Source organism: Clytia hemisphaerica, unplaced genomic scaffold (assembly GCF_902728285.1).
Source record: "Clytia hemisphaerica strain Z4C2 unplaced genomic scaffold, Clytia hemisphaerica genome assembly, whole genome shotgun sequence".
Lineage (NCBI taxonomy): Eukaryota > Metazoa > Cnidaria > Hydrozoa > Leptothecata > Clytiidae > Clytia > Clytia hemisphaerica.
Window position 1 is genome coordinate 314,452 of NW_027104551.1, and position 18,281 is coordinate 332,732.

The 18,281-nt window shown below is 36.4% G+C and overlaps 1 protein-coding gene across 1 annotated transcript; it reads left to right on the forward strand.

Annotated features, from left to right (window-relative positions):
• Window positions 1-12,360: 12,360 nt before the first annotated feature.
• LOC136822834 (serine/arginine-rich splicing factor 1-like) lies at window positions 12,361-17,200 on the forward strand. The gene is made up of 4 exons (XM_067079147.1): window positions 12,361-12,580; window positions 12,904-13,270; window positions 14,303-14,394; window positions 16,861-17,200. Exons 1-4 carry the CDS (start codon window positions 12,408-12,410, stop codon window positions 16,973-16,975), a joined length of 747 nt encoding a protein of 248 aa, XP_066935248.1. The 5' UTR covers window positions 12,361-12,407; the 3' UTR covers window positions 16,976-17,200.
• Window positions 17,201-18,281: the final 1,081 nt, after the last annotated feature.

The following is an 18,281-nucleotide window of genomic DNA, read 5'->3' on the forward strand; positions in this document are numbered from 1 at the left end:
AGATGTCAATTAATGTAATTAAAAAGTGCAAGTTGTAAAAATAATTACCTTTTATTCTGGATCAGTTGCTCATGTTTAAAACGATAACAGTTTTGTAATAAAAGTGACTTGTGCGGGAAAAATACGAAACAACTTGGACTGGTTTCCATCAAGAAAAAAACAGACTAAATTGTAACAATGGCGCGAAGTTGAAAAAAGGGCGGATGCGGTAGCACTAATTTGAATAACAAACATCGAATCAATGAGGCGGCAACTATCAACGCCCTCTTTACCACCTATAAGTCCGGATGTTTATTTACGAAAGGCCCGCAATCGGACAGCTCTTCATTTAAGTGTACTCTTTGACGACATATATTATCTTTACTAGCAAGGTGTCATGTACCGTAAGTTGGTCTAATGTCGACATCCCTCTTCTAATTTCGACATCCTTCTTTAGAGATAGGAATAATAGTAAGGTCAGAATCACTAGTGGACTCCTCAACTGATTGCTCAGCAAAGAAAATCAGTTTCAATCCGCGATTCTGACCTTACTATTATTCCTATCTTTAAAGAAGGATGTCGAGATTAGAGGAGGGATGTCGAGATTAGACCAACTTACGGTAATACATAATAATTGTAATATACGTTGTCTATTTGTATTCTTATCCTGTAATATATAATATAATTCAATACACGTCGTCTATATGTATCCTTACACAAATTCGTGGCCCCGCAATCAAGCCAAGTGCCAGTGTAAAGTAATAGAAACCAGGCTTGATTACGTAACGTTTCCAAATGAGCACAGACCTCTTTTATATTTTCGTGTGCTTTGGAAAATCAAAACATCTCGCTACTTTTTATGATGCTGTTACTACTGTTGTCATTTATGACGTTGTGCATATTGCAATAAAAAAATATGTTTTGTTATAAGAAGCAATTATTGTTATTTGGTTCAATTGGTTCAATGTATCAAATCTCTCAGTTTAGTTGACACTTTGGTATCTTTGTTGCGTCACAGCGAAATGTTTGTTTTTATTTTAGTTTGTATCTTTGAAAGACCCCATCGGCTTTACGCTGGGCGTCGGCTTTAGGACCTCTCACGGTATATTAAATATATGAATGTTGTAAATTCATATAAATATTAAATGTCTTATTTGGTATGCAAACATAGTTATAAATATACTTAGGGTGGAAATATTTGCTAGTAAACTGGTCCTGTTTTAAACTGAAGCGTGTCCACACGGGAAGCTCGTAAAGTTTTTTTGAGCGATATAAACAAAACAGACAAATCTTATTTTGTACTATTTTGTTTGACTGGACATGCTGAATCAATTTAACATTTAACATGGCCCGAACATGGCCCGAATGACTCGGGTCATGTTCGGGCCAAAAGAATTGATAGGGTCTCTTGGCCCGAACATGGCCCGAAGAGGCCCGAGAATTCTCGGGCCATGTCGAGGGTCATGATTGGCTAGGAATTGAGTTATTATCAGTTAGGGCAGGGTTAGGGTTGGAGCTCGAAACAAACAAGCACTCTTTTGTGATTTTCTCTTAATACGGTCTGGTCTGCAGTTTGTACAATATAAATAGCCGTCAGAAGCGCAATCCTGGCATGAATCCGTGGCATTGGGTTTCATAACATTGGAACTTTGCACTTAGTGGGTTCGAATCCCACCGGTAAGGCGATCTGTCGGTAAGTCATTCAGTAAGTTAGAAAACATAGAAAATAACTCACAAAGAACCAGAAAGTCAGAAAAACTACGAACAAGAGACAGGAAAGTAGGAAATAAGTCCAGATCTGTCTTTCGTCTTTGTGAAGAAGCCACGACCGAGCAAAGTGTAGTATTTTTTTGTGAAAACTTAATCTATTGTAAGACATTTTGCGCAAATTTTAACCTCCTAGGTCAAGTATGAGGCCCTAGGAGGAATCAAAACACAAAGAAGGCAGACTAAGTAGGCAAGATGAGAAGTTTTTGAAAATGGTCGAAATACACTGATCTAGGCAGTTAGTCACTAGCGTCCCGCCAAAATGCGTATCAAAGATTAATGCTGCGAAAGCGCTATATCGTTACTTGACTCTCAAGCAAAAAAATGCAGCGCAAGACTTCTAAAGGGATTCATGAAAAAATAACCCGGCGCTTTTTAATGAAATTAACATTTTCAAAAACTTTAAAAAATTGCCTAAAATTTGAGCCATAGATGAAAAAATTTGAGCCAAGCCAACCTTGAAAACTAATTTGAAGATCAACTTCCCAAGAAAAAGATCTACGGGGGAGGCGGAACCCATCTAGATCCGCGCACCACCGGATAGGCTGGTTCCCGGAATTTTCGCTGGACCTCAAATAATGACCCATTTACATATGCGGAATTATTTTTACTTTAGCGTATAAACCAGGCCTTAAAAATCAAAGCGCTGTCTCGGGAATTGAATGACAAATTTTGGTTGGTTGATTTTGGCTGCTGCACGTTTTATTTTGTTTCAAACTTTCAAGTTTTAATTAATTGTCTTGCAAACTTGATTCAGGTAACTCTCATCCTTGTTGTGCAAATACATCCTGTAGATGACTGATGTTGCTTTTTCTGAAAGCTAGATTTCCTAGTGTGACTAACTGCTAGGTAGAGTCTAGCCCGGGTATCCAGACTCAAAATTTCAGAAAAAAAAACTCTTACCTCAACATACAAAGTTTCTAAAATTTTAGAGTCTGGTGCAACTAAAAAAGTCTGATACAGTTTTGAATGACACAGTCTGTGAGTAAACCCTTGTTGACAGAATCTCAAAACTTTGGAAACCCAGACAGACACACATAATTACTTACAGTACCATAAAACCTCTTTTACAAACTCAATAAACTTTCAAAACCACTTTAAAGTACATCAAAGCATCAGCCACATTCATAAAGGCTCCTTTCCAGCGGCCATTTTGTTTAGAAATGAACTTTTTTTGCAAGGTCAGCTTTTTCCATAAATTATGCGCGCGCATCGAAAAATATCAAAAACCCCGCGAAAATTCTGCTCAGTGACTGGGCGCGTACTGACCAATTAGAGACACTCGCATATGCAGGGACAGATATCCCTGCAGACGAGTTACTTCGACCAGACCGTAAACCAGAGACAAGATTATAAAAAACTAGACGATGAAATAGTTTACGGTCTGGATATCCAGGCTAGGTAGAGTCCCCTGCCCAGTTGGCGACCGGTCTAGTTGGCGACCGAACGTCTTTGAACCCAGAAAAGTCATACAAAAATAAACCTCTGGAGAATTTCTTTTGGTAGTTATCGGCCTTGACCTATTTCCCGTACTGTGTAAAAAAAGTTCTAGAAAAGAGCGAGTAGAATCCAAAAGATTCAACTTTGCACGGATGCACACGAAAAACCTGGTTTTTTTCGAAGAAAACAAAAAATGGCTACCTGTGGACAAAAAAGGTTTGTAAGAAAAAATGCTTCAACTCCCACTCCAAAAAATACTTGTCCAAAAAGATGAGTATGTTAGAAAGCATTTCTGTAAAAATCAGCTCGATACAGTTTCCTTCGTGTGAAATATTGATAAAAAAGTTGATGCAATCAGCTTCGAAATTTGACGTCCAGTCTGCGACCGACCAAACTCAAAAAATGAAAAAGAATACTCTACATTGCAATCAAAACATTCTAGACGCGAAGAGAAAAAAAGAAGACTTTACATTGCGATCAAAACATTCAAGGGGCATGCCCGCGGTCTTTAACTTGACAGCTCCAATGCGAAGTTTCTAGCTCCGGATTGAAATAACAAGGGAAACCGGGATATTGAATCTCCGGGTAGACATAAAAAATTCCCGCGTTTTTATCAATTGAAGACTCTCCATAGAAAACATGCCGAAGGGAAATGTAAGTGAGTTATTTTAAAACAAAAGAACGTGTGTAAATTAATTTAATACGGGAAAGCTTATGAGTTTTTTTATTATCCTGATCAATTAATATGACCTTACCTGCAAGTAGAGCACTGATTTTCTCTTTCTTGCGATCGGTCGCAGACAGGTACGTCGGTCGGGAACTGGGCACTAGTACCGCTCGCTTCGAAAGTTTTTTATTCTAAGAAGATCGCTTCAAATAAAAAATCAAAACAAACACAAAGAGCATGTTAAAAGTTGTCTAAACGTTGGTCGAAAAGGATTTTCAAAAAAGTAAAAAGTAAGTAAAAAATTTGAATCAAAAAATTTTGGTCGCCAACTGGGCAGGGTACTCTACTCAAAGTAAAGGATATGAGCAACAAGGGAAATTGAATGGAGACATAAGTGTGCAGTAATGGAAACAATATATTTCGAAACGTAAACAAGAATGCTGAAAATGTATAATAGAACTTGGGATTCGACATTGGGGATGCATCAAGATATATAAGGCCAAAAAAAAAAGTAGTTTTGTTTCCGGAAATGCGGGTGACGAAAAAAAATCTCACCCGGGCGGCCGGAAAATATTTTTTTTTTTCAATTTTCCTAGAAAAACTCTAATTGACGTGTACGAAAAAATAATCCAGGTTCGATGTCTCTTTACTTGAAAAAACGAAATTTTAAGAAGAAGCTGTACTCTAAGGTAATTCTATTCACAACAACATAAAACAGGAAAGTAGAAAACATTTGTGACAGAAGATTTTCTTTTTCAAAACACAAGTGACATACGTAAATCTTTGAATACAATCGTTAAATGGATCGTAAAATCGTAAAATGGAAAATAAACTCTTTATGTATCTTTTTTATTGCGACGAGCTCGCTGTTTTTTTCTATTTGCGGCCGGGTGAGATATATTTTTTCCAAAAAAAAGTTCACCCGGCCGATTTCCGGAAACAAGACTACTTTTTTTTTTTGGCCTAACTGAGAGCCTAACCCGTTTTGACGACGGGTGTCCTGCGTAACCTAGCCTGTTTTGATGACAGGTGTCGCCCCCTAGCCCCGTTTTGATGACGGAGGTTGATAAACAGGGAGGTTGCCCTGGCAAACCTTAACTCCGTTGGGACTACAGTGTGCGAACCTAACCCAGATCTAACTGGATCCTTGACCTTAGGGGATGAATCTAAGTAACTGACTACTGACTTGCCAAGGTTACGAAGTAACCCTACACTAGAACTAAACGTATCATGATACATCCCAAATGACCTAATCTCTGGTTAACACAACCTTGCCCAGGAGAAACCATGAGATCAGGATCCGTCGCAGCAGCAATCACCACGCTTGGATGAGAACGCAGTTGATAACTAAAAAGAGAAAAGGAAGAAGCAGAAAGCAGAACAAAAACTACAGGGGGTAAGGAGAGGTTGGGAGGGAAAGATTGAAGTTGTGATCAATTGAAACTGAGATGAACTGCGCTGAAAAGGGGAGTGACGGCAGGTGACGGTAGAATATATATAGGCGAAGGAAAGAATAACCAGCAGCCGAAATATCCTATTTCATAGCCGCCTCGGTGCGGTGGCGGGATGTACTTCATTTGACTTGGAATTAACCTGAGCTAAGGTTTAGCTCCAACAAGTTTGTGAATGGCTTTCGTGCAGGTGAATGGAATGGTCGAAGATCGTGCCACTTTTTATCGACCTACAGTAAGATATTACATATAAAAGCGAATACGTATTCCATTTGGTAGAGGGCAGAAAGCCCACGTCTAATCCACTGTAAATGGAAACAAAGACCTGAAATAGCTGGGAGACCCGACTTCTCTTTCCGTGTGGTTTCAAAAAATATCAAATTATAGACACAGTATAGTAGCCGGGAATTATACAAGATGCAAGAATCGATCGCAGAATTTGATTGGCTAATATTTCATTGTTATGATTTGATAAACAAAAGTATGACGTCAAACAGCTCTATTGTTTCAAGAAGTGGCGCGAGCTTTTAAATTGTTTTGAAAAGATAACGGTTTTTTCTTTTGTGATTTGAAGTGATTTGAATTGAGTCAATAATTCCATACTCTGTATTTCAGTGAAGTTGTTGGGATTTTGACAGGATAGAAATATTTTTGTAACAGAGTATGGTCTCCAGACTAGACCTGAAATTGTGCCAAACTGACAAATTTACGGTAGCTATTAGCTGTCACTCATTCTCTGTCAGGAAAATTGTCAAGAACAAGATTCAAAGCAATAAGCCATCATACAGATGCACTCTCTCGCTCTCAAAACGGCACAAAGATGGCAGCCGAACAAGAAGAAGTTTTTCAAACAAGGTTGTATCCATATATTCTTTCCTTTATCAAGCAGTTACCTCTGTATTTTTATGTTTGTTATTTTAAATATATCCTGACAGAGGGGGTGAATTTTTAGTTTTTCTTCCAAATTTTCATTTTTCTTAATGTTACGGTAGATCGTCAACTCCCATTTTTAGCATGATGAGCAAAGTGTAGTATTTTTTTGTGAAAATTTAATCTATTGTAAGACATTTTGCGCAAATTTTAACCTCCTAGGTCAAAAATCCAGTCTATCGGTGATCGAATACTCACTCGACTCCAAATTTATGGCATTTTCTTCGACCATTCTTGATTTGTTCAATCATTTCGAATACTTTTCAATCACCTTCAATCATATTAAATACCTTCGATTGTATTGACTACTTTCCAGCCTTCAATTTTATCAAATATGTTTCCAGTAACGGTGCGTCAAAATTAATCTGAAACCAAGTTTACTTCAACCAATTAAAACATGTTATTCACGCACAAAAACCACTTTCGTTTTCTCCGACCAATCAGAATGCCAATATGAGAAACCCAGGGCAAAGGCACTCAAAATGGTGGGGGAAATGGCTGGAAACAAGGGGGTAAATCTTCATGGCGGGGCTGCTTTTTGTGCTTTGGTTTTAGGTCAGTTTTTTGGTTTTTCTTAAAGATATATAATAATTGGTTATCGAAGTAAACAATTGGTGTTGGAAGTTTATCGTGGCTTGGATCACGAGATTTACGTTTGGCTACGTTTAGAGGGATTCTTCTCCCATCATGCATTGTGGAGGATGTTTTCCCCATTATTTGTACTAAAGTCACGATAAGTGTGCACTCTTTTTCCATCTGTCCGTTCGTTCGTCCGTCTATTACCAGCTTTTCTCAGGATTGGCTCATTAGTTTTTTCTGATTTTTGGCACAATGATGCAAAATGGCAATGTCCAAAATGTGACGGAGCCCGATTTTCGAAATAAAATTTTGGAAAAACTTTTTGCTCAAAGATGCGTATTAATAATGCCTAAAACATGGCCGAGTCCGATTTTCGAGATAAATTTTTTTCCGGTTTAAAATGCCGGAAATATGCCGGAGATCGCCGTTTTTCTGGATTTTCATTGGACTTTTTCCTTATAATTGGTTGTTTTTTTCATTCTAAAACATTATTAATAGCAATGCCCACCATCAAGCATGTTTTAATTTTCAATAAAATTGATTTTTGAAGCCGGAACTATTTAAAAATCGCTGGAACAACCTATTTTCGCCGGAAAAACTGTTTTTCTTGAGTTTCTCGAGCTGTACTTTATATTTTTTCATGAAACTTTGCACACTGATGCAAAATGACAATACCTAAAATGTGACGGAGACCGATTTTCGAAAAACATTTTTTCCGGCCGAATATGCCGGAAATATGCCGGAAAAACCGGTCTTTTAGCATTTTCTCGAGATTTCATCATTAGTTTTTTCTGATTTTTTTGCACAAAGATGCCTAATAACAATGCCCAAAACATGGCCGAGTTCGATTTTTGAGAGACGTGTATCAGCAATGCCCTAAGTGTGGCCGATTCGGATTTTTGAGAATCATGTTTTTTCGGCCGGAAGTATGCCGGAAATCGTCGTTTTTGCAGATTTGATTTGGGCTTTTTCCATATTATATTCCTTTGTTTTTTCACTTAAAAAAATTATTGATAACAATGTCACCATCAAGCATGATTCAATCGTCAATAAAACTTTTGCAATTTTGCAACCGGAACTTTCTATTTCTTTTTTCCCTAAACCCCTCCCACCCCATCAACAATCAATGATGAAATTTAATGCATTTTCGCTAACCGCTATATTTTCTTAATGATTGTTTTTCTCCTTATTGCTATCTAAGTTTCATCATCAGGTAGGTCCATTCAGCATGTTGCTTGTTTATTTTAGCTATAACTTTTGAAGGAATTCTTCGTTCTTTATAAATTTGGTATCATTGGAGAGATATTTGTGAGTGGAACAATTTGAAGTTAAAAAGTCTTTAAAAAAATTCTAAAAACAAAGATGAAAATGAAGAAGAAAAAAATGAAGATCTTGTAGAGAAGTGCTATAACTTTCATTTTCACTGGAGAGATTCTTTGATCTTGGTGGGAAGTTCTAAACGTTTTCGCCAACAAGAATCATAAAAAAAGAAATAAGTTTATACCTAAACTAGTCATCACTGTGAAGAATATTCACAATACCTCCTAATGGCATTAGTTTATGTAACTCTGGGGGCTAAATAACACTTCCTAAATATTTTTCTTTACTGTTGGTTTTTAATTTCTCTAAACCTTTATGTTTTCATGCAAAGTGTCATCTGATCCTTAAAATGCAAAAATGAATACATTCTATTGCATTCTCTAAAATTGCACACACATGTAAATAGAGCTTTGTAAATGCCATAAAATCTTTCCCCTATACTGGGACCTAAAGTTTTATCAGGCTGGGGGGGACCTTGTTCTCAGGGGGGACCTAAATTTGGCGGGGGAACCTAGAACCCCAGTCGGAGCCATGCCCCGTATCCATCTTTTAGTCCCGAAACAATTTCCATGAAATTTGATATTTTGAAAAAGAAACTCAAAATTACTATATATACTTTTACTTCAGTCCCGAAATGAATCCTTTCATAGTGGATTTCGGGACGGTCCCGAAACCAACCTTTTCGCAGGCTGTTTCGGGACTCTCCTGAAATGAGCACAATTTGAAAAGTGCTATAATTAACCCGTATAAATAAAGATCTGCCCCACACTTCCCTGTTTGTCAAATTCAAGCCACCGTATCCATCTTTTAGTGACAAAGATTATTGGACGAGTTACTATATAATATACTTTTACTTCAGTCCCAAAAGAATTTCCATGAAATTTGATATTTTGAAAAAGAAACTCAAAGTTACTATATATAATTTTACTTCAGTCCCAAAATAAATCCTTTCATAGTGGACTTCGGAACTGTCCCGAAACCAACCTTTTCGTAAGCTTTTTCGGGACGGAACTAAAAGTACATTATATAATTTCATTCAGGTAATTCTAATTTTAGTTTGATCAATATTTTGGGACAGAACTAGAAATATACAAAACATACAATACGCCAAGTTTTAGTTCATGTTTTCGGGACCCTCCCACTCGGGACTCAAGTCCAATTAGGCCCAAGTTACCTTATATTGCAGGAACAAGTGAAATGATCAAAAGAACACTCGCACCTCATAACATACAGTGTACTTTCTATCCCACTGATACATTGGAGAAGACTATTATCGAAACTTAAAGACACACTTCCTATGAACAAAAGGAACAATATCGTATACAAAATCCCTTGTAAAGACTGTAATGCTACATATATCGGTGAGTCTAAGAGATCTTTCGGTGTCGGATACAAAGAACATAATAGAGCTGTTCGAAATGGTGATACAGAAAAAGAAAGAAAATCTTAAAAGGGGACATAACAGTTAAAACTTGAGTATTTGGATGGGTCACAGGCAAGAAACAACAAAAGTTTATTTATTTATTGATAAATTTCTCCCTACTCTAGGGTAGAGCATCTTCAGATCTATAACTCATAAAAAAAAACCTATCATATAACATCTAGCATCTTCAGACATTTGATTAAAAAATTATTTTTATTCCCTAGATAAAAAATTAATTAAGTTATTCTTATGAACAATAAAACCATTAATAAAAGACAATAAAATGATTATAAAAGATTTTGGATAAAAGTTTAATTTCTTCTTTTTTATTTAGTAAATTAGTTTTGTGTTCCTTAATTGCAAGTGCCTCTTTGAATTTTCTCATTTTGAAATTCCTTTCTCTAAAAAGTACTTTTACATCATCAAACTCTGCCTCGTGATTGGTTTGTTTCAAGTGTTGAGACAAACCAGATACCTTTTCTTGCTCCCCGTTTACACCTTGTTTATGTTCTTTCATTCTCGTTTCAATCGTTCTTCCCGTTTCTCCGATGTAATATTTCTCACAGTCTTTACAGTTTACTTTGTACACTACTCCTGACATATCTTGTGTTTCTACATTATCATTTGTTTTTACTTTCAATGCATCGCCCAACGTTTTTCCTTTTGTATTGACCAATTTTACGTTATAATGTTTACTTTTAGCTGAAATTTTCTCTGATATACCTTTTTCGTACGGCAAATACATTTTTATCATATTTTCCTCATTATCATCTCGAACTTTCTTTTTCTCGTTTGGTTTAAGAGATTCTTTTATGGTTCTCTTAACGACATTATTTGGGAAATCATTAAGTTGCATTGTTTTTTCGATATATTTCAATTCCTTGTGTAAATCCTCTTCGTTTGTACACAAGGAATTGATAGGGAAATTTTAGCCAGTGTTTCCTGGCTAATGCTAGTTAAGAAGATTTCTTAGAACTGAAGTTCACTTCTACGAATTTACTTTTCCTGTGTTTCCTGGAATTCCAACATCATGAGCATACAAGAATCAACAGTGTAATGAGAGCTACAATGTTCTTCGTGTGCACAGACTTGTTAAAAGCAAACTAACTTTTTTAAATGATCAATTAGGTCTATATAAGATCACAAAAACGAGTGGTGAGTTAATGGAGTTGTTGAAATCATGGCCCTCTACTCAAAAACCTTGTCATCTCAACTGTTTATTGAAACCAGATAACGCAACAAATGGTTTCCCTTCAAAAATGAACGAATTTCAGGAAGGAATGGCTTAATTAAGATTGAAACTCTTGGCATTGGAAGTCCCACACCTGATGTTATCATGACCTTTGTGTGTTTCAAAATAAGCATCATACCCCCCCGAGGAACCAAAAATAACTTCAAAATAACGTCGTCAGGGTGTTGTCAATCAAAATCTACAATACACAAGAAAAATAATAATGAATAGACCACCAGTTGAAAAATACGGCTAGAACAATAGAAAAAGCCATTGTGACTCTTTCTAACTATAACATCTCTCTGATTTCATGGGTCAATTTTATCCCTAATGCTGTCAGCGGGTAGTTCGTACCCCACCCAACCCAGACTTCTAAAAACCCTTAATGGCTAACCTGCAGCCGGTTGTTCAAAAGTGGATTAGCGGCCGATTAGCTTAATTTTCGATTAAATCTCGGTTAGCGTCGAATAACACAGAACCGTCGGTTGTTCGAAAAAATTGGGCTTAGATCTGGATTATATACCGATTAAATTGGCCAAATTTTAATCCTGCTCTGACCCAGGATTAACGAGGATTAAGAAACTTTTTCTTACAAAAAAGTGAAGTCACTGCATTGAAGTGAGAAATTCGAACGAAAAAAGATTTTCGAATGTTTTGAAAACATTCGAAAAGTGACGTCAAGATTAAGATTTTTGAAAACACAGGCAAAATGTCCATGAATAGTTAATCTGACGTTCGAACAACGGAAGTTAATCGCCGGGATTAACTAATCGAAATCTAATCGCGATTAGCGCTAATCAGGATTTAATTTAGTCAACTTTTGAACAACCGGGCCCAGGAGACTAATTACCTCCTAACTGCATGCCCCCCCTTCCCCATTATTTTGCAAAGTAATTTTTTTTTACTTTAAAAATTTTTTTTAGAGGGGGGAAACAAGGTTGAAAAGTCGAAAATTTTCTTCGTCGACCAACCATGGTGGGCGACATATTTTTTTGGCCCCCTCAATTCGATTTGCACGCCGGGGGCCATAAACTGTTTCTTTTAAAGATGTTATTAAACACCCCTGAGGTTGTATCATCCCCTTGTCCACTGGTACTTTCAGGTATCTTCCAGGATCCCAAGTGAAAGTGGTCTTTTGATGTGTTAGACCTTTCTCTGGAGGCACGCGTTAATGGTAGCAAAGCTGTGTTTAGTTAGGGGTGGTTGTTTTTGCATTAAAAAAAGGTCTAATACAGTGACGTGTAACTTTTCAACTGGGGTTGTAATTGAATTTCATGACTTTTTATGACCCATTGCCTTAGGGGGCATTTCAAAGGACAAAATACCTTTGATAAAAAAAGGTCGTCACGTCCCATCCCTCTCACTTCCCAACTAATATCTTCCTTAACAAAAAAAGAAGCTTAACCGTTAAGCTGTAGTGTTACCTGATCTTTTTTTGTCTAGTTTACTTTTAAATGTAAATCGAATTGTTTTCACTCCTATCTTGATAAAGCTAAAATGTATTTTCTTTTTACTTTAGTATATCGCTTTGTATTCTTCTGTTTTCAATATATCCTCACTCATATTTATGTACATTACTGTGTTTCAGTTATTAGATGATAATCAAAAATAAAACAAAATATGTCGTTATCAAAAACTTTCTCTGATTCAAGAATTTATGTTGGTAATTTGCCACAATTTGTGCGTCAAAGAGATTTGGAGGATCATTTTGATAGATATGGTAAAGTGCGGGCTGTTGACATCCACAGTAGATTCGATCCTGCATTTGCTTTCATAGAGTTTGATGATTCAAGGTAAGCATGATCGTTAAATCCAAAAATTTAGGCAATATAGGTTCAGGTGTTGCGCTGTTTGCCATTAGTCATCATTTTTTATTGAAACGAACAATGTTGAAATTATTTTAATCATAAAACTTGTGACCAAGCCTTGACCATTCTTTAAATCAGTGGGTAGGTCATGGGTCTTCGCCAACCAGTTTGCACTGTGTTGGATTAGTCACAGATAAAACTTGCTATGAACACATTATAAACACCTTATCACAGGACAGGGTAGTTTCTCAGTTACGAAAACAAGTTATTGATTGAATATAACTTTCCTTCTTTGGTTTCACTTTCAGAGATGCAGAGGATGCAGTTTACGGAGAAGATGGAAAACGTTTTGACGGCAACAGAATCAAAGTCCAATTCCCAAGAGGCACACCAAGACAGGCTGGAGCAAGTCGCTCTGGTCGAAGTAGTTACACTAGAGGTCGACCATCAGGCGAAAGGCGTGGCCCACCAGAACGGACCGATCATCGTATCACCGTCTCTGGTCTACCTGCATCAGGCAGTTGGCAAGATTTGAAAGATCACATGCGAGAAGCTGGCGAGGTAGTGTATGCTGATGTTTACAAGGATGGCACTGCTGTTTGCGAGTTCAGAAGTTATGATGATATGAAATGGGCCATCAAAAATCTCGACGACACCAAATTCAAATCACACGAGGTAATTTAGAAATTGTGTCGAAACTTTAGTCTCGACCCCGGGTTTTTTTTTTTTTTATTTATACTGATAATATTGACTGTATGTTTCAAATAGTGTCCATGACCTCTTTTTCCTAGTTTGAAATGTTTTTTTGCTGAAAAAATACTTCTAATAATTTAAACAATCTGTTGTCCTATTAAATACCTTACACTTGACTCATTTGAGTCCGAATTATCGAATGTTTGGCCAAAGTCAAATAGAAATTGTATTAAAGTGTACTGTATTTTCTTCCTCACTCTAGCTGGGAACCATTCTCTCAGTTTATACATACATACATCCCATCACCTGAGGGAGCTGTTTCCTGGTGCATTCTTAGGCAAACAAACAACCCAGGATGCTTTGCAACTAGACAAACGATTATTCCCAGAAGGCCATAGTATTTGGAGCCTCCACCTTTGCAATCAACTCAAGGAGGATGCTTAAGGAACTATCTAACCAAATTGTCGTAAGGTTGATGGACCAAACCACCTCCCCAAACTGTTCCTATTCATTGATGCCTGATAGCCTTTTTGCGAATTGCAACGTGTAGTTACTCATCGTAGTTTTCTCTGATAACCATAGGAACCATTCTATTTTGCCACCCAGAAACCTTATGTTAAAGTTGTTTCACGCACAGATTAAAATAACAAAGCAAAATTAGGGACAATATGGCGTTTCCTATAATTTTCGCCGTAAACTTTTGCATCAGTTCATTTTGGTAAAAGATAGACTGTTATGTAAAGTCTGTCAACTCAGATCTTCCTTCTTGAAGCATATTGACCCTTTTTCCATTGGTGTGAACAAACGGTTCGCTCCGCCATACTCGAGTTGATAAGGTATTTCAGATTATGCGACATTAAAAACAATAAAGCCAATCCCCGATATGGAAGCACAAAAAGCAGCTATCATTTTTACGATAACTATCCGTCTGTTTGTTTGAGGCTTTCTAAGTATAATTTTTAAGAATAAGAGTCGATCTCCTTTCTACTGATAAAAAATTTATTGATTTTTTAGAACGAGACTGCTTACATCACAATCAAACGCGATCGTCCACGGCGCTCACGTAGCCGATCACGCACACGATCACGAAGCAGATCGCCAAGAAGGTAAGTCTTTAACAGTGATTAAATGATGAAATCCAATTAAACCGATTTCTGAAAGTCTTGTTTCTCACTTGAAAATGATAACGAATCCAGTTGGATAGAATCTCTCGCTTATTGGATAAGGATTACTATTCGATTATTCCTAAACTATACTTTCTATAATAAGAGGAGACAAAATAGTACACTATTGAAATCATTAAAACAAATGAGTGATCACGGACATGTTAGCCAACGTTTATGACGTATTTCCTAGTCTATACTAGCCACTGACGTGACTTTTGATCACTTTACTGGGGAAAGAAGTCGTATCCTCAGGTACAGTATCCTGTTTATTTGGCTCACATGTCCTAGTAGGGGGCCAAGCCTGGGGTTCCGTGACATCTTTTCTACGACCTAACCATTTTTAGTCTATTCCAAAGAACATTATATTACAAGATATTTTTGAGAGGGAGGACGCGGATTAGGCCCGGGTAAACTTTTATGACCAAAATAGTGACGCCATAGGCAAAACTGCAAAGGAAAATAAGTGTCAAAATAAACGAAAATGATTGGTACCATCTGATAGAGCATGAAATTCTGAGCAAAAAAATGTATTACGACAACTCTCTGACTAAAACCCAAAGAAATACAGCCGCTTGAAGTTCAAAAACATACCGACGTCAATACGATCAAGACAGCAAGATTTGACGTCAAATCACAGTAGAGTTGACAGTTAGTTGGTCTTAAAGCGGCTGTATTCCTTTTTGTGTTTTAGTCAGAGAGTTGTTGTAATACAATTTTTTGCTCAGAATTTCATGCTCTATCAGATGGTACCAATCATTTTCGTTTATTTTGACTTTTGAAAATAAGGTATTTCTCTACCACTTATTTTCCTTTGCAGTTTTGCCCATGGCGTCACTATTTTGGTCATAAAAAGTTTTCCCGGCCCTAATCCGCGTCCTCCCTCTCAAAAATATCTTGTAATATACTGTTCTTTGGAATAGACTAATAATGGCTAGGTCGTAGAAAAGATGTCATGGAACCCAAGGCTTGGCCCCTACTATCCGTGATCACTCAATTGTTTTAATGCTTTCAATAGTGTACTATTTTGTCTCCTCTTATTATAGAAAGTATAGTTTAGGAATAATAATCCTTATCCAATAAGCGAGAGATTCTATCCAACTGGATCCGTTATCTTTGAGAACATTGGGAAGTTGAAGTCTGTTGAGATAAATACAGACTTCTGGAGTACAAGGGTTGTTAAAATGTTGTGTTTTCGCGAACCAGTCCTCTGAAAACCGACCCTAAGAGAAACTTATTTTTTGCGAAAATGTGATCCTTAGAAAGTAAATTTTCGAAAGATTTCGTTACCATAGAGAGATTTTTTTCAATTTTCATCAATGGTAGTTTTCATTTAGTACCCTAAAAAGACCTAAATAAAATATGGAAAACCTGGAGTCTTCGTGAGATTTTTTGACTTTTTGGACCTACCTGGAGGTCCTATAAATTAACCTGTGTTCATCCGTCCGTCCGCCCGTCCGTCTGTTACCAACTTTTCTCAGGATTGAATCATAGGAATCTTTTGATTTTTGGTACAAAGGTGCAAAATGGTAATGGCCAAAATGTGACGGAACCCGATTTTCGGAAAAAAAATTTTTTGGGCAAATTAGGTCTAAAAAACGGTTAAAAAACGGGTTTCTTGGACTTTGTGAAAAATTGGATCATTAATTTTTTCTGAAGAATATGTGTGTTTAGATAGGAAATTTTGGTCGTTTGGCGTGTTTTTATAAAAAATATAACCAAATTCGATATTTTTTTATAAGCACATTATCAATTACTTAGGTATTAGCTTTTCTCGAGATTGGCTCTTTCAATCTTTATGATTTTTTGCACAAAAATGCATAACTATAAACCCTCGAATGTGACGGAGCCCGATTTTCGAAAGAAAATGTTTTTGGGCAAATTTGGGCCAAAAAACGGCTAAAAAAAAACGGTTTTTTGCATGAAAGTAGGTAAAAGATGGCTCAGGCAGATTTTTGTAAAAAAAAGAATTTTCAACTCAAAAAAAGCATCTTTATCTATAAGAATCACTATTGAAAAGCATACATCAATGATCTTAGCCAAATTACTCAATTCTTTGATGAGATAGATGTTTTTTTTGCTCACGAAGTCTTGAATATGAAAGAATATTTCAAGAGCATGAAATTTTGGTTTCTAAACGTTTTTTTTATAAGAAACAAACGACTAATTTTAATAGATCGTCACTATTTGTGTTCTGAATGATTGTTTACAGTCATGCTGACGTAGATGTCAATTATATGTGTTAAATGCATAACCAGGTAGGTCCATAAAAGTATCACTTGTTTTTATTGTAACCTTTAGAGAGACTTGGGGGAAGGAACTGTGTCTGCACATTACCAGCACCTATTTTACGTAAGCCCTTCCGAATATAGACTGCATGTGTACTTTCTTTTTTCGTATTTGATTCAGATCTCGTTCAAGAAGTCGTTCGCCGAAAGATAGATCAAGAAGTCCTTCTCGTTCACCTCAACGCAGCAGAAGTAGAAGTCCGTCTCGTAGCAGAAGTCGCAGCAGAACACCTTGATGTAGAACGCCAAGCATTGGTTTACGACTTGTTTTTATACTGTTAAAATATTTCATTTCATGGTTGCACGGACGGATTAGTGATATTTGAACCAATTTGGTTTAGTATAGTTTTTTACGCTCACTTAGATACTATGTTAAATATTTAGACACAATTTCATCAAAGATTTACAATTGTGCTGTGGAAAATAAACTGTTTTTAAAAGACGAAAAAAAGTTATAAGAAAATAGTTTGAATTTGTTTCAATTTCATCATCCTCCATCAGATTTTTCGAGTTGAATGGATCATTTTGAAAGTAAAAGTTTTTCGTCAGGGTCACATCACAACAGTAAAGGTACAAAGATGTCTTATTTGGCTCTGGCTGTAGAACCTAGACCATTTTATTCCGTGACATTTTGGTTAAACATTAAATTAACCCAATTTTTTAATATCATTTCTAGAGACAAAACAAAAATCAATCAAATAAATAGATAAAGAAAGAAACAATCAACCCATTTGTAGAAATGGATTGGGAAAGACTTGATTGGTGTGAATATATTGTATCAAACATTTCAAGAATGACCAACTACCAGTTGTTGGACTGGGTATGTTCAGTTTCTTGTTAAATTGAAGAAAAAAAAATTTTCTGCTCTTTCCATTCCATAACTTTTTTTTTTCTTTTGCAAGTCAATTACAGTTATTAACAAAACAAAAGTAATCTGCACGCATTACGAATCAAGATGAAAAGGATTGTGGGATTGAATTTCGGTCATTTCTTTATATCCTATAACCACTAGAACGACCACAATCGAACGGAAAATATCTTATGTTTCAAAAAATTTTCATCTGAAAGATGCTTGGTTTACAGTAGCTGCTCATATTGTAGATGTACCTTGAGATTTTTGAAAATAGAGTATATTTTTCTCCAATTCTCCAGTCCTTCGACTGTATTCACGACGGGGACCAAAAACGCGTCATTGCGTCATCCAACTTGTCAAAAAGCCTTTAGGAATCCCTTGCACCTCGCTCCTTTCAGTAGGTTTAGTTAGCCGTGTTTATCATTCTATCTTAAAGTCATGTAATGATCTAGTCTACAAAAGCCTATATAAATCTTAAAAAAAAACTGGGTATCCTTGTTGCTTGTCAATACAGTAGACCCCCCGATTTCTAAGCGAATTAAAGAATTTGAATTATAAAGCTCGGATAATTGAGAGTTCGAATAACTGAAATTCTCCACGCCATCAACCTTTCAACCTGGACAGAGGATTTGATCGAGAACTAAAAATGGTTCAGTGTTATAACATCAAAGGTCAAACGTTGCAGATCG

Bases quoted from the DNA above. Each gene is read 5' to 3' on its own strand.
- LOC136822834 (XM_067079147.1), top strand. From the start codon at position 12,408: ATGTCGTTATCAAAAACTTTCTCTGATTCAAGAATTTATGTTGGTAAT. The intron at 13,271-14,302 runs GTAATTTAGAAA...TTGATTTTTTAG, and splicing joins CCAAATTCAAATCACACGAG to AACGAGACTGCTTACATCAC. The intron at 14,395-16,860 runs GTAAGTCTTTAA...TATTTGATTCAG, and splicing joins CGAAGCAGATCGCCAAGAAG to ATCTCGTTCAAGAAGTCGTT.